The sequence below is a fragment of the Sander vitreus genome, chromosome 8 (genome assembly GCF_031162955.1).
Source record: "Sander vitreus isolate 19-12246 chromosome 8, sanVit1, whole genome shotgun sequence".
Lineage (NCBI taxonomy): Eukaryota > Metazoa > Chordata > Actinopteri > Perciformes > Percidae > Sander > Sander vitreus.
In genome coordinates, this window is record NC_135862.1 from 19,137,781 (window position 1) to 19,155,340 (window position 17,560).

General features: G+C 40.1%; 1 protein-coding gene across 2 annotated transcripts in view; it reads left to right on the forward strand.

The window, feature by feature from the left end:
• Nucleotides 1–17,560, forward strand: part of LOC144522356 (neuronal cell adhesion molecule-like) — a 76,363-nt gene that overhangs the window by 39,006 nt on the left and 19,797 nt on the right. For both annotated transcript variants that reach the window (XM_078257363.1, XM_078257364.1), the window contains exons 3-6: nt 13,027–13,202; nt 14,897–15,002; nt 16,451–16,644; nt 16,997–17,119. In XM_078257363.1, the coding sequence (XP_078113489.1) occupies nt 13,118–13,202; nt 14,897–15,002; nt 16,451–16,644; nt 16,997–17,119 (508 nt within the window). In that variant the 5' untranslated portion in view covers nt 13,027–13,117. The remainder of the gene's footprint in view (nt 1–13,026; nt 13,203–14,896; nt 15,003–16,450; nt 16,645–16,996; nt 17,120–17,560) is intronic.

The following is a 17,560-nucleotide window of genomic DNA, read 5'->3' on the forward strand; positions in this document are numbered from 1 at the left end:
GAGGTGCTGGGAGACACAGCTAAAGTGTCAGAAAAAAAGGACATGAATAAACAAATGGATGAATAGATGGATACAAAGACAGTGAGGGAGAGAAAGAGCCTGAGTGATGTGAAAGAGGTTGCTGAGGCCCCTCCTGAGGGGCTTATGCTCTCCTTCTCCATCTTACAGGTTGTGGAGAAAGCTGACTTCATGCACAACTGACTCACAAACTGCTCAGCAGACAGCCCGGAGAGTCTGAGGAGACCCCGTTCTATATCTGGCTCTGCATATCAATCTTTATTTTTATTTTTAACTCCTTTCATTGTCTTTCACCTGCACAACCTTCCTCCAGGCCTCGTTCTACCTTCGCTGCCCTCTCTGTGCAATTATCTGGTCCAGCCTCAGAGATTTTTCTTATTTGCACTGCATTCCTCTATATTTATTCTGTTATTCATTGTGACAAGTTGATTAATCTAGTAAGCCAGCAGCCGGTTAATTTAGCTTAGCATAAGGACAGGACACAGGTTAAACAGCTAGCCTGGCTCTGCCCAATGTTGTGGTTTATCAGGGAGTTATATGCTGAAGCTATTTCTTGGACAGAGCCAGGCTGTTTCCTCTTGCTTACAGTCTTTATGCTAAGCTAAGCTAATTGTCTCATGGCTCTAGCTCCATATTTAGCATACAAGCACAAGAGTGGTATCAATCTTTTCATCAGAATCTCGGCAAAAAAAACAATAAAGCCTCTTTCCCACTGGCCAAAAAACCCCACCAACATCCACTATAATCTGGCTTTTATCTTTAGTGGGAAAGGTTACAATCTGCATTTATTCAAAGGGGCACATCTTTATTGATTCCAGCTCCGATCGTCAGTGATGGAAACATGACACCCGGGTGAACACACAAATTCCGTCAATCTCTGCCCGCAGCAGCGCTCGGACATCGTCCCAAATTAGACCGTACCGAGTTTGAAAGAGAGACTGAATAAGTAACAGTTTTTAAAAAAAAAAAAAAAGAAGAAGAAGCAACTACGTTAACATTGTCACTAGCCTTAATGCAGCTTTCTACTGTTTACTAACCCTGTTTTCCGGCGTGTTTGTGACATCGAACATGAAACTCTAAAAAAAACAGAGAGATAATCGTGTGCTATGCACAATTTTGGTGGGAAAAACCAGTAAGCTTATTTTCCAACATGTTTGACTATTCCTTTAACAGTGATCCAAGAAACTTGATTTCTCACTTGAGCTAAAGAAAAAAATGATGTTCAGACAGAATACTTCACTGGACGGATATTTTTTTGAAGTAAGAAAATAGAGCATGTAGTCATGTTTTTATTCTTTATATATGCAGAGCGATAGGAGAAGAGAAAATAGAGCCCAAGTTATATTTGCCCTACATATGGTTCCAAACCCTAACCAGTTAACTACCTTAGAGCTTATGTTCTTTTTTTTAGCACGCTTTACTTGTCTGTACCAAATTTTCTATTTCAAAGTACAGAATTATTGACTGCCTGATTACTGTCTTTTTGTTTCGTCTTTTTTTCGAAGATTGTCCTCACACTCTGGGGGGATCTGTCTGTTTGGATGGGGCCTCTAAGAAACCAAATGATTTATGTGGCTGTTAGGCGTGGGTCCTGGTCCAAGGCCAAGTCTATCCACTCATCAATATAAACAGCCTGCTCTCCGGTTGTTGTGATGAAATACAAATGGGGGAATTTAGATGTAACCCCTCGCTCACCTGCATCTTGGCCAATTCTAATGAGAAATCTCTCTACCTGCTGAGAGAGAGAGAGAGAGAGAGAGAGAGAGAGAGAGAGAGAGAGAGAGAGAGATGAATATAAACTGTGAGAGCACACTGAAATAACAAGCTATACACAGATTTTTGATTTCTACTGCTTGGTAAATTACTTCAAGCCTCGACCAATATTTCATTTGTCACTTGTCACATGTTTATGAATTTCATTTTCCACACTATAGGATGTTGAATTATTTTGTTAAAATAAATTTAACATGACTCAAATTGTGCATCCTTATGCATTCATTCATAAACTTCTCATTTTATTAAAACCTCCAGTATCCAGTATAAAATCCATTTCTTAAATCCATTTTTTTTACTTTCATTGTTTAATGTTTAGGCTGTATTTAGGTGACCATAAAACGCATTTATTCATTTGTCATGTGTAGACAGCTGAGATTGAGGTGGTTCCAGCAGAGATACTGTACCATTATCTGTTATGGCAGTAATTCATTCTTCTGTCATGTTTGACCCTGAGGGCACAAACACACTGAAACACTTCCCTGGAGGTGAGTCACACGTCCTGCTGCTCGACCTCCCAGTGCCGACCTTTTTCTATACACGCACTGAGCAATAGACGGAGTCAGAAAAACCTCCACTACAGCCTCAACCAGCCATTATTCAAAACTGAGCAGATGCTTCTCCTGCATTAGTGACCAGTCTCTCATCCCGTCAAACACAGACGCAGGACATACGCTGTTAGCGGAAGCCAGGTCGACTGTTAGTGTTAAACGGGAGCAATGTTTCCTTCGGAATCACCATTTGACAAATGAGGGCTGATGGAACAGTTCTTGCCGTGGCCGGACGATCTGTAAGGATGGAGCACAGTTTGTCTGAGCTGCGACACCCTCTGGGCCAAACACCAAACCCACTCGAAATGCACTCAAACTCTCCACATGATGGATGTAAAAGGGAAAATCTCTAAGCTATAACACCAATAAACTTTTAGGCTTTTAATTTTTTTTTTTTAAGTTTTGAGTCTCTGGTGGGACTTCTTTCTGTTGTATTCTTTAATCTTCTAAATTCTCTTTAATTTCACAAAAAACTGCTTCACATAAAATGGGGTCATCCAATTACTTGCTAACAAAAAAATACCATTCGCTTAAGGGAGATGTTATCTCTCTCTCCCTATTATTTCATTTTTGGTAAAATATCACAAGTTTCTCAGCCTCAGAACTTAATTAGATAAAATCCCATCAAAAGTCTTTGGATGGGGACAATTTAAAAATGGAAATTCACAGCGCCACTCTTCAGTTCAAATACAGTCCGAGGAGTTTACTCAGGGATATCTTTGATGAATTGTTCGCCTCCCTTGAGTTGTTTGTTGAGTTTAGCATATGAAAACCTGACTCCTGAAATAGAGTGGCCATAGCTCAAGCCAGTGTAATCAAAGCTCAGTCAGACTTGGCTGAAAGAGTGTGTTTGGATCAGTGCAGCTGGCACACACTTTATTTTCACATTAAGCAACGTTTCTGCATGTTTTATTTTGGTGTCTCTTGTGGATTATATTCTGTGTGATTCCATTTTCATACATTTACAGGTTGGAGAAATGCTGTGTGTCTAGTTATAGCTTCTGCATTAATAGAAACAAGTGGTGTAAATATGTCTAATATTTGATCAAAACCAAAAGGGTCACTTTAAGTCGATTTATCAATTAATGCATCGATAAACTATTAATTGCCAATGGTTTTGATGATACAAAAAATATAAAACGTCTTGGTTCCAGCTTCACAAATGTGTGTTGCTGTTTATTTTAACATTTTAACAGTAATGACAGCATCCTCTTCTGCCCCAAAACATCTCCTCTTTAGAAGTTTATCTGCTTTACCTGTTGCACTAATATGCAGGATCTTTCAGTGATGTTATGTCTCATTTAATAAAAAAAAAATACAGATTAATCAATAAAGAAAAACAATCCTTAGTTGATTTATTGTGTGAAAGCTTAAGCATAGATCCTTTGATAAGTCTTGATGAGAACAATGTTTTCAGAACTTGTGTAGCATTTTAGAAGGGTTAACTCCCGATTGTGTCTTTCATTAAAAAAAAAGGCCATGATTTGATTTTTTCACATTTTGAAAGGACTATTGTTTGTGTCCTCTATGTCCGAAATTGGATGGTGTGTCCTTTTAGAGAGCAGCGAAGGGGAAATGATTTGTATTCACCTGCCGTATCTGAATGGAGCTGCTGAGGAGGGGCTGAGAGAGGGAGAGAGAGGGGGCAACTAAATAGGGCTTCCTTTATGTGATAATGGATTGCTCTGACATTCACACACATTGTGTTGTGGTGTGTCTATCAGTCAATACTTACTAACTCGTGGGATGAATGGGAAATTTTAAACGCTTAATTAGATGCCATTAAAGAACTATCTTGCAGTGACACAACAGGTAAAAGAGTTATGTGTTGGATGTCTCTTTCACGTCTGAATAAACTGCACTAACACATGCAACATATGTGTCTTGTCATCACCCTGTCCTGCAAATAAATCCTTTTTGTCAATTTCTTTCTTTCTTTTTCTTTTACGGAACTACACTCTCTTTTATTTGCCTGGCTGGGCAACTGGATTCTTCTGTCAGCTGCACAAAAGAGACAAAGTGGAACCGGGGACGGGCGGTAATGAGCAACTCCTCTTACAGTGTTACATATAGACCGGGCTCGGTGTGGGGAAGCCTTCTGGAGACAATGGTGGGTTTTGAGTGGTCTGGAGCCCTCTGAAGCTCCTCTTTGATTGAGTTTCCTGGCACTGGGCTCCAGTGTTGGGGCTGATTGTGGAGTAGGAGCTGTGGGTTTAGGGAGGGGGTGAGGACCCTCCTCTGCGCTGACCTTTCACAGACACAGGTGAAGTGGAAGGGGCTTGCGGAGGAGGAGGAGGAGGAGGGGTGCTGCAGGAGAGGCCTATTATGGCGCTCTGTGAAGAGGTGGCCCTCAATAACACTAGACCTCGCTGCCTCTGTCCACCTGCCAGGGATTTTCTCACCACTATTTTATCACTGGCAAATTACATGTTCTGGTAACAGATTGTCCGGCACACAGTCAGTCTTCAGGCTTTGTTATCTGAAGTTGTCGTTAGATTTACAGTAGCTAGACCACTCTAGTCTTGCTCTTTTTTTGGCCATGCGGCATGGTTCTCGGGATGGCAACATATGTCGACGTTGGTGGTTGGTCCACCACAATTGGTACAGACTGAAATATTTACTAACAAATATTTGATGGATTGCTTTGGAATTCGGTAGAGATATCCATGATGCCCAGATATAAATCCATAAAACTTTGATGATCCCTTGACCTTTCCTGTTGCACCACCATGAGGTTGACAGTTGTGGTTTTAATTAAAGTGTCTAACATGTCGAACTAAGGTGGCGCACGTTATATGCATTATACCTGCGAAACATAAGCATGTTAGCGTTGTCACTGTGAGCATGTTAACATGCTGATCTACAGGCCGCTACTAGTATGGCTGTATCCTGTTTTAGCATAGCAGATGTCTATACATTCTTACAGGTACCTTTTTTAAAGACTAAATGATTACAAGGTATTTTCTTGTATCTATTTACTTGAAATGCCTCTGAGTCCATTTTTGTGGATGAATTCCAGCATGTAGTTTAGTCTGATTATGAGTTCCGACATGGCCTCGGGGCAGAGAAGATTGTCCTCAACAAGACTAGACCTAGTACCTGCCTCTGTCCACCTGCTACTTCTCTCACTGGCAAATTACATGTTCTGGTAACACACAGGGGTAAGGGATTGTTCTAGCCCACAGTCAATGTTCATGCTTTGTTATCTGATGTTGTCGGCTGAATGGTACCATACAAAGGGTAGGTGGCTCTAAATGACTCATTGCTGCCTGCCTGCCTGCACTGTATCAGCACAATTCAAATTTCACCAGAACAGTGTTTATTATACAGTAGCGCTTTTCCAGAAAGGCCTAGTTGCATTAACTGTTGACTCTGAGCAATCATACATAGACACTGTTTCTGTCTGTTACCCTGGCTGACATTGCCCATAGGAGTTTATTTGCTGCAAAAAAATCACGCCTGCCAGTTTTGTGTGTGTCTGAGCTGAGCATTTCCTCCACTGTCTGTCTCACTCACTCTTTTTGTTGCGCCCCTAAGCTTAAAGTAAACTCCACATATTGGCCCCATCGTGAGAGACCCTTCACATGTGGAGTAAGCCATCCGGTACGGACATGGTGGCAAACTGAGATTCTAATCATACCTCTTTTGTTGAGATCAGAGGAGGTTGAGACGTTTTTTGGGAGGCAGAGCAGATGCCAAGCGTACAGTTTCTCTCCAAGGTTACTTATGAGATAACAAATAGGTCTGAGCCTCTTTGTCCATTTCCCCCCTATATGTCTTTGTTTGATGAGAGAGTTGACATCTTTTTGTCAGCATGGAGATCTGAGAACAGGAGGGGATTGCCATGGATACAGAGTGCCTGTTTGGAGTAGCTCTGCTCTGCTGAAAGCTGTATGGAGTGTCCCTATATTTAGCTATAAAACATTTTCCTGCATTTGCCAAACTCTGAGTCTTATGGATTATATTGTATAACCATAATAAGTATGTGTCTCTCATTCCATGTATGCATGGGTGTTTCTGTCTGCTGTCTCAAAGGATTTTCTTGTTATCCCACAGCAGATTGGTTTTATGTTGATTACTTTCTCAAAGCTGTTATGTTTCTGTAGCTAAAGTGTGTTTTGTGATGTATGTTGAGGATTTTGAGAGTCCTTTTAGCTATTCAGGAAGCCAGTCGGCATGCATTCCTCCCACTCTCCTGCATTTGCTCATGATAATGAACCTCTGCTCAGCATATGAATGGCCTCACCCATAACACACTCCTGTGGCAAGCCAACCGTTCTCAAGCTCCATCTTGAATGTCTGACTTCCTTTCTTGACCCATAGACTGTGTGAACACACACAAACAAGGAGGATGCAAATGGATGTAAGCAAGTATGAATTTGCATACAAAAATACATGAGCAGGACTGCTTGGCGATATTGGAACATCCTCTTTTAAGGAGTAATTACAGTGGGGATCAGTTATCAAATAAAGGTCAAGTTCAGATTCACAGTTGCTCGTTCAGCCTCGTGCTGCTTCCCCTCCTGATCTCATTTTAATGAATGCTTTTTATAAGTGCCTCCACTCGCTTAATTCTCCAGTAATGAGCTACTGTACAAGTCTGGTATAAGACAAGCATAGAAATGCACTTTGGGGACTTAACTTTTGCCACCTTGCTGCCATTTCTACTTTATTAGCCAATAATTTATAGCTTTTGCTACATTGTGATGCGTTGAAAAGATTGAAAGCTCTCCAATTTGCCTCCAGCAATTATCCTAAGGAGAAAAAGAGGGCCTCATAAACCCATCCAATCACGAGAAGGCTCTCAGAGGAAGTGCTGGTATAATGTGAGGACGTGACTCACCAACTATATGTCATAGAAGCTGCTCTGCAGTGATAAGATGAAAGCAAAACGCCCTTCGGTTCCATTCAGGTTGAACAGGCAGGGATTTCCTCCTTCACACAGCGGTCCCATCTAGTGGCGCTGCTTCCATCTGTATGCTAAAGAGGAGTTCCCTCTCAGAAGCGCTGGCGCCAGCAGTGATTAGCATTTGGGCAGAGGGGACAGAGAGCAAATCTCGAAAGGTTTTTTGCATGTACATGGAGAAAACTTAGTGAATGCCAATGTGTGGTGCTCTGTGAAAGGAGGAGGGCCAAACAAATTGGCAGACACGTTGCATTAGTAGCTTATGTCCATTAGCATTAGGTGTTGTGGAAGATTGATAACTGGGAGAGAAGTATTAAAAACAAAAACAAAATTCTTTAAAGGGCTGCTTCAAAGATGTCATACGGTGCTACCATCAAGTTTACTGAGAGTGGATAAAATTAATGCAGCAAAAGCCCAAATAATTCCTGACTTTTACTTCCTAATATGGGTCAAGCTAGAAAAACACCAGAGCCTACACTTCCCATAATGCAACCCAATTGTTTTTGCCTGGTAAATGCCCATGTTTTTAACCACTTTAAAAAATTATAATTATTTACACATTATAGATGGAGGTTTATTTGGAAATGTACAAATAATGTATCAAAACCAGTTTTAGCTTCAGTATTCATCCAACAAGAGAGAAAGGAGGATATATTTACAGTGGAGCAGATGAATTAAAGATCCTCACTTTATTGTCTGGCATTGTACAGTGCAGATGAAAGGGCAGCAGCATGTTTTTGAGGTGTGGGGTCTCCCTGAACAACAGGACCCCAATTCATATGTAGACCACACCAATTATTTGCATATGGTCCTCCAATTATAAAAGCTAATGAGAAGAGTTTGGGAAACGCATGCTGAAGCCAGCCTGCGGAATTTCCATTGTGATCCTGTAGCTGCAGATACAAGGCCTATGAAAGGTATTAGTCAAAGCCACAGAATATTCAACCTCATACATCATATCTATAAATCATGTCAGTGCACTAGCTGTGAATCTGTAGCTCATTAAAGCACAGCAATTAAAGACTGTAAAAAATGATATGTTCCTTTTAAGGTTTTGTTTAAAAGGACTTATAGAGGACTATTTTGCAGAGTGATAACTTTATATTCCAATCCAATATGATTGTGAAACTTTGGTAACCAAATGAAGGACTGTCTCATTATCTCCTACATCAAGGCTTTTTAAGCAACCTCCGACTCCCCCATAGATGTTTAATGGCACAGAGAAATGGGCAGGCAGCCCTGGACGTGAATACCATGCAGTAACATCCTGCTGCAGCGGGAGCACTTGGCCTGGCAGCCTCAGAAAAATAAACTCTTCCAACCATATCCGTTTTCTCATCACCACCTTCCTAAGTGCGGAGACATTCTCATCATTATACCCCCATATTCAGCCGTCTATAGGGGATCCCTGCTGCTCCATTAAGGCCATACCGAGGATCACAAACCTGATTGCATGAGCCATCGATAGCGCTGATTATAGGAGTTAATTAGGGTGCTTGCTTGGCATGAGAGAACGGCTTTTCTTTCATCATAGATGTTAAAACTGTACAGTACTGATGCAACAAAAGTGATTTTGTCAGTGTTGCAGTATTGCATCTATTGTTTGGCACAGACAATGACAATAGCTTTGCTAGTGGTTAGCATAAAGCATATGGAGTAGTATTATCTGTTGCTGGGTAGGGAAATTAATTTGGCTTTTCCCCATGCTGACTGCTATTCACTTACACCGTGGTGTGCTTCAATTCTCAGTGCTTGTGCCCCTGTCAGCTCCATCTGTGTGCTCAGACATGTCCTGACCCTCAAGTTCTGCAGCCAGCGTGCATGCATATGTCTTTGCATATGTGTCTTGTGTGTGTGTGTGTGTGTGTGTGTGTTTGTGTGTGCATGTGCGTGCGCATTGCTGCCGCAGAGATGGTCCGATACCATTTTTTGCTTCCCGATACCGATTCCGACACCTGAACTTGCGTATCGGCCGATACAGAGTACCGATCCGATACCAGTGTGTCATATATGTTATTATGTTTTAACAACTGTATACTACTATCCCTGTATGGATGTGATATGATTTCTATCTTTGTTGTCGGTCTGGCTCAGGTTAAACTCTTTGTGAAACATGAACAATGAACGCCCCAGAACTTTCTTTTATTATCCAGTTTGACAGTCAGCTATAACGGAAAAACAACATAAATAAACTACTTTAACGTAGATTTTCTTTAGGGCTTTCTTACGTGGTATCGGATCGGTGCATAAACTCCAGTACTTCTCGATACCGATACCAGCGTTTTAGGCAGTATCGGAGCCGATACCGATACTGGTATCGGTAGCGGAACATCTCTAATTGCTGTAATGTTCTACATCTCTGACATGTGCACAAAACCAATTAGTTTTGGGATGGTGAAGTAGCTGGCCATGGGAAAATGACAATGGGGTAATTGAAGAGGCTGGCTGAATGAGCTCAATGCAGCTTTTACACAAGTGTTGAGTGTTTTCTCCACAGACAAAATGAACAGAGAGAAAAGCAGGTCCTGAGTGAAGGTGGTCTTATGTAGTTGTAAACAGTAATTACCATTAGAATCTTTCATTTTGCTGACATTGATTTTTACTGAGGAAACACAACTACTTTTGTTGTGTAGTGCAATGTAAAGGTCCTTAACAATGTTTTAGTTAATTTAATTTAAATACAATTTAACTAACATTACAGCTTACCATTTTGCAAACCCTTTCTATTCCAGGCAGCCATTGACTTCTACCACCAAACACCTGTTTGCAACTAGCTGGAGACCAAAAACAGAGCTTAAAAAAAAGTGAATATTGAACATATATTCATCAGGTGGCCAGAAAAACGACTTCAAATGTTTGATAATGTTGCTCTGTGTCTGCTGAGTGTTTAAATAAGCAACTCTTTGCAAACATGTTCACCATATCAAGTTAAAAGATGATAATATATTAGTATGATAACAATTGGTTTCCACTGCCCCCAAGTGGCCAAGAAAATTGTTTATGCAGGTTTTAGGAGTTAAAACTTGTCAACACACTCTGGTTGTGTCCTTTAGGTACTCTGGCAGTTGTCATCATGAGGTAATGCCTTCAGTACTATTGTATTGAGTTTTCTAAGTGTGACAGTAGCTCAGTTTATCATCCTCTTGGCCTCTATTCTAAAAATATCATCTTTTATCATCTAGTCAAGTATTTTGAAAATAGCTAAAATTCCTTGCTGGAAGTGTCCATACCAACGTGCTGTGTTTCGTTCTAAGAGAAAATTTCCTGTTCGATTGTGTTAGCAGTCTGACAGTTTTTGGCGCAGCTCCCCAAACAGTACTGTGTTTTTATCTCTGCCTCAGCAGTCTACAGCGAAGTGAGCTTTATTGACTTTGGCTTTTCCAGTTCCGTGAGGACGAGATGCACAGGAAAGTTCAACAATTGTGATGGATATTTTCTGATTGCATGTCCCCACGAAAGAATTGTATTCAAATGAAAAGTAGGCTTTAAACTGTAGTTTCTTCTTAAAGATGCAGGGCTTCTCTAGCTTAAGCTCAAAATACACTCATTATGCACGCTTCTGCCTCACGCTACATCTGTAAATTTAAGGAATATGAATACTCCACTATTTAATTTAAATAGGGTAAGGTCTGGCTGTTTTAAATCATTTTTATGCTCTCTGCTCAGGCAGGATGTCAGTAGTTTCAGGCCCTGGTGGTTGGTTTCACGTCTTAAGAGCCCCACTCCACTGTCCTCCTACTGGGAGAGGGATGTAAGGGGTTGGTCCCGTATCACTGCAGCTCACAGGGATAATTATAGCACACATACACACAAATGAATACAGGCACACATATACAGTATGCACACAGAGACACACACATACTGACCGGCTTGAGCTGAGCTGCTACACCTCATTAAATTGGGAAATAAATCCTGGATGAAGCCCTGGCTCTTTTCCAGATAACAATCACAAGGCTTTTGGGGATTCACCATAAAATGTATAATTAACACATTTATTCTCTTGCTGTCACAGTCTGTCCTTTTTTTCCACTTCACTTGTGACTGTGCACAGCCAAGTTCAGGCTGTATTTTCTGTTTTTGTTTTGTTTTGTGTTTTATAAATTGTGGGGTTCTCTTTGCTGTGATGTTGTGACTTTTTACATCAACAAAATTTGATTGGCACAAATACATTATTACAATGTGAAACCTTACTAATCACTGAATGGAGTTTGCATGAATTGCATCTGATTGTAAATTTCTAACACATTTGCAAGTTGAAAATAAACACTGATGATAAAAGTGTGTTGCAGGTCCCCCCCTTCCCCCCTTTTATTTCAAATCCCAAAGCCGGAGCAACCTGGTGGTGTACACGGCAGTGTGTTTGGCTGCCTTAGGCAAATAATACAGGCCTTCCCTAGAGAGGTGTAGTGGAAGCCCGGGGCAGCATACGTTAGCCTTGGTCTCTTCCCATGCCACCAGACACCGGCTCTGGGGCCGTTACTGAATCATGACTGTAGGGCAGCACTAACAAATACATCAGTTCCCGAAGGAGCACCAGGCCAGGGCCTGACTGCCTAGCCTCTGGTCCCAGACACAGCTTCCACCACCTCATTCGCAGCCCTGACCCGCCCAGCAACCAAAGGCGGGAGAGGAGTAAACGTATGCAGTTCCACCTTTAATGGGCTCGATTTAATTCTTTCATACGGTAACCGGCATTAGTATCCCAAATTTGATAGTGTGCTTTTGTGATAACGCAGCAAATTAGTCTGCCTGAGCTCTAAATTAAGCTGTGACATTTTACCGTGCCAGCAGATGCCTTGGGTAAGACAGACAGGAGAAGGCAAGATAAAAACAGGTCAGGCTGCAGTTGTTAAAAGACAGAAAACGAAGTTTTGTTTCCTTATTTTTTTCACCTTACCTTATCCTTTTATTCTTTTTTATCATTTGCAAGCTGCGCTCACACTCACATTAAAATAATAAATTATACTGGTTATTTGTTTGTGACATTGCTGAATTATCCAGATACATATGAAATGTGTAACAAACGAACATAAAATCTTTACGTATTAACGGTTAATAGCCAATTAGCCTTTCACCATTTTGTTTTGAACTGTAAACAAATCAGCTCGCTTGAACCTAAACACCCCGTTGAAGTTATACAATCTGTCCCCTTTGAATGGTGTCTACTAAGATGTCAGAGATCTAAGATCTCCCCAATCACACATGATGTTTCCCATTACAACAATCTCATGAAAGAATGATGGTTCACTGTCTGAAATCTGACCTCATTGCGGATCAGTTTGCTGCTGGCTCAGTCAGTCAGTCAATCAGTCAAAAAGCTGAGAGTGAAATGGAAAGAAAAGTGAGTGTCCCTGTGTCTTGTCCCTTGGCATGTCATCTGATGTGATCGATATGGCAGAGAAGCCTAATGGCATGATGGCCACGGCGGTGATTAGCCGAGCAAAGTGAGCCCCTGTGAGCCGCGTCGGTCCGTGTTGGAGTGCACTAGATCAAAAAGATAGCTTCCAGCAAACTGAACTGCATGGAAAATAACATTGATCTATGGCCAGAGTTATATGTCGCTCTCTCTCTCTCTCTCTCTCTCTCTCTCTCTCTCTCTCTCTCTCTCTCTCACACACACCATCTGATGAACACACAACAGAACAAACTCAGTCTTATTATCAGTCTTATGATTGATAGCAGCAGTAACTGGATGTGCTAATCAACCCAGTAATCTCTGTTCCTGCCTCTATCCTCTTATCTCTGACGCTCTCTCTTTCTTTCTCTCTCTCTGTGTAGTTGTGAATGTGCACGTGTCCTCAGACGGTGTGACTGAGCAGAGAGGCGGGGCGTTGCTGTATTTGGGGGCAGACCTTTGCGTCACACACTGATGATGGAGAGGAGAAGGATGGACGCAGCACTGCTGGTGCTGTTTTTGGTACACCTCGCCACTGCACTGGAAGTCCCACTAGACCGTAAGGCAACACAGACACACACACACACACACACACACACACACACACACACACACACACACACAAACACACAAACACACAAACACATTTATATTCACAATGGACTAATGTCAGATCAAACATTTTTGGTCAACAATGAAGCAAAAGTGCCATTTGCTGGTTGAAGCTTCTCAAATGTGATGCTTTGCTTCTTTTCTTTATTATATATGAATATGTTTGGGATTTGGACTATTATTGGTACAAAACAAGCAATTTTGATATTTCCTTCAGGCTCAGGAAGCTGTGCCCATTCTAATTTCTCAATCTGTCAAGCAGTTTTCCCCTGTTTCAAGTCATCGTGCTAAGCTAACTAGCTGCCTTCGGTATCATATTTATGATACGAACAGGAGGGTGGTATCAAGTATAAGAGTATTTCCCAAATTGTTGAACAATTCCTCAATTCATAGAGAAAAAAATCTGATTCATTAATAATGAAAACTATTGGTAAAAATGCCCATTTTATTTTCCATTAAGTAGCTTTATGGTTCATCTTATTTTACAATGACATCAAACTTATTGCATTTATTGGTTATTTTTAAATAATAATTCAATTAATCATTTATCTATAAAATAAAAAAAAACATTGTGAAAAATGCTCATCATTTTCACAGAGCCCCAGGTGATATTCACTTTTTGTTTTTAATCCGAACCTAAAAAAAACAGAATACAAAGAGATTGAGTTTGCTATCGCATTTGACAAAAAAAGCACAATGTCCTCACATTTGAAAAGCAGGAACTGGTGTCTGTTTAGCATTCCCAAAATTGACTGAAACAATTATTTGGTTATCAACATATTTACAGATTTATTTTCTAACGATCGCTTATTTATTTTAGCTCTAATCTCATTATATCTAACTATGTATTACTTGGGTCAGATTCCTGTTTTCTTAACGGCTGATGTTTTATTTTCAAAGGAAACTCTATATGTTGTTCTATTGTTTTGGTTGGATCTGTTGACCACTGGAAGCTAGCATTTCTTAACTGGGAACTGGCCTGTTTAAACTGTGTTTGAAGCCGAAATAATGCAGGAAGATATTTTTCACCACTAATGCCTGGTTCTCTTTACTGTCACAATTTTTCTTTGCTGATTCTTGGCGAAAACACTAAAGTTCTGGAAGGATGTAAGTCTCAAACTAGTGTGAATTCACTGCAGAGGTTGTGCTAGCAGTTTTTTGTTGTGCATTAAAGGTTATATTTGATCTATTTTTATTATATTTTGTCTTTTTTAAGTTATAAGATGCTGAGTGTGATTTGGAGTGGGCTTTAATATATTGCATGCATTGATGTTATTGTTTGCTGTTTTTGTTTCTGTGTGTTTCTGCAGAGGTTGATTATTTTCCGTAGAGCATTATGGCAAATTGCATGAGTTCTTGTATCCTTTGTTTCGTCATAGTCCATTAGTTATTTCCCCAGCACTGACAGGAATACATTAAGCATCGGATCATTATAATAAAGTGAAATGTACCTGAGTGTGCTGCATAGCTTTTTGCTGCTGCACGTTATGAGAGCTTTTTTTTTGTCTGTCAGCAAACAAATTAAGTCTGCATGTGACTGTCAATGACTGCTTGTGTGGTCAATACAGCAACTTAAAAAGGATGAGTTATGCAGTAAAGGTCATGATTAAATATTATCACCCTCTTTCTGATCGCTTTTAGTGCCGCAGCCACCGACCATAACTCACCAATCCCCCAAGGATTACATCATCGACCCACGAGAGAACATTATAATCCACTGTGAGGCGAAGGGGAAGCCTCACCCCAGGTAGGAATCTGTGTGATTTTGCATTTGCGATGCTGTTACGAAGAAAGATATTCCAGGTGTGGATTCAACCACCACCTGTGAAATTTCAGTTAAAAGCCTCAGTTCACAGAAAGTCTCCAGAATTTCAGTCTAAAATATGATGATTAAAGTTCTGGTTTATTCAATTATCTATAATAAATAAAGCATTTTATTCCTGCACATGCTGCCCTTGCCAAAGGTTGATTGTAGCTAATGCTTTTGAATATTTTGCTCTAAATTATGCCATCCTATTTCCTTTATCCATCTCAGTGTAACACCTAATTAATTTGCTGGCACCAACACTACATGCACACACACACACACACACACACACACACACACAAACACACACACACACACACACACACACACACGTTTGTACTTATATACTTGCGAGGACCCTCATTAAAAAAAAAGATTCAATTGACCCTTATTTAATTTAATTTAATTTCATTTGTATTATTTATCTTGAACAATCAACAATGTTGCAAAATAAAAAAAATTAAAATTAAAACCACAAAATTAAAACACAAACAATCAGAATTTACCAAAGACCTAAAAATAATAGTAAAAAAGGATAAGTTTGAGAAGGAGCAGGTGGAAGCGAATAGCTTATTAGGTCCTGCTCCTACTTCACAATATCTTATTATTACAAAACAACTAGATATGCAAATACAGCATACAATCTTTCAGGTCTTACAATAACTTACAACAATATACAACAATACCTTTACATTACAATTCCATTACTATTTTCTGTATTGGTCAAGTAATGATTTCTTTAATCTATGTTTGAACTGAATGATATTATGGCTCTGTTTGACGTCATTGTTCAGTCCATTCTATAAGGTCACCCCACAAACTGAAACACATGCTTTTAACAGCAGTTCGCACTAGAGGTTGTTTGAACATTGTCCTCTTAGATGATATCCCCCGTCTCTTTCATTAAACATTGCACGTATGTTACATGGTAAATTATTTTCTTTAACTTTAAACATAAATTGTGCAGTGTCCATACATTTCAGCAAAAGTGAATTTAAAAACAGATGATTGCATAACCTTACCCCTGAAACCAAGTCTTATTTAACCCTCCAACATCCTTTTGAACTCAAAAGAGTTTGAATCTTTTGAAATGCTGTGTTAAAGCCCCTTAAACCTTGAATTTATATCATAAGAATTTCTCTTTAACATTATATCAAAGTTTTACAGTTAAAAACTCAGCTAATCAGCTTCATCAGGACTATGTGGGCGTGGTTTAATTTCTAAGCTATATGTCTTAGCAGTTAACCATTGTCTATCCTTTTCTTAGTACCTTCTTAAGCCTGTATTACAATACAGTGTGGTGGCTGTACACTTTACCAGGTTATCATAACACAATTTGTTATCAGTGGATATAAGTTATGACCCTGTTCTGTGTCTCCCCCCCTCAGTTTCTCCTGGACCAGAAATGGGACCCACTTTGACATCGACCAGGACCCCAACGTGACCATGAAACCCCACTCTGGGACCCTGGTGGTGGACATCAGCAGAGCGAAGGCCGAACAGTATGAGTGTGTGTACCAGTGCACAGCGAGGAACAAACATGGAACTGCTGTTTCCAACAACATAGTCGTACGACAGTCCAGTAAGTGCAGTGCAGTGCAGTTGCAGTCTATCATTTCTATTATTTCACTTTTCTTCCATTTTCTTAATGTCATGTATACCTCACATCATTCTTTTTTTCTTTTTCTAACTATTAATTAGCATTTTCCATCTTAAGAGCACTCCTGACAGGTAAAGGTTGCATGTAGAAAGCAGCATGTTTTACTTTGCAGGATGTAACGGTATATAGAGAAAATATCCCTCTGTATTTCTCCTTTTTGCGTATTGTTATTCATTCCTCTCATCCTGCCTCATCACCTCTGTCATCCTGTGAACGACAGACCATTAGCAACCCGTATTTAATGTCAAATTACGAGACTTGTATCTTTCTCCAGGGTCCCCCTTGTGGTCAAAGGAGAAAATCAAGCCAATTGTCGTTCAGGAGGGCGTGTCCTTAGTGCTGCCGTGTCGACCCCCAGCTGGCCTGCCTCCTCCCATCATATTCTGGATGGACAATAGTGAGCGCTTCAATCATGGAAGATATTTAGCTGCATACATGAACACACATTATAATATACTGTTGATCACTTGAGGGTTTTTCTATGGGCCTAGGTTGGTCCAGAAATCTCAGATATGTGTCCTTGTTGCAAAATTATGAGTCTGCTCTCAAAGAATGCTCATTAGTGTTCCTTACAGTTAACACACTGTGTTTGGCTGTTTAATATAAACAGTCACATTAATGTGGTTAATATAAACAGCTGCAACATAATTTGCCTTGTTTATGGCGGAGAACTAGGGGTTCATGGGAAATGTGGCCTAATGTAAAGTACAATGCCGCTGCATTTGATTAAAGGCTACTAATAGTCTCATCCTGTGTCATGTATATTTAATGTAATTACACAGTATCTAATTAAACTAATTACATTTTTACTTGATTGATTTAATGTGTTGATTTTAAA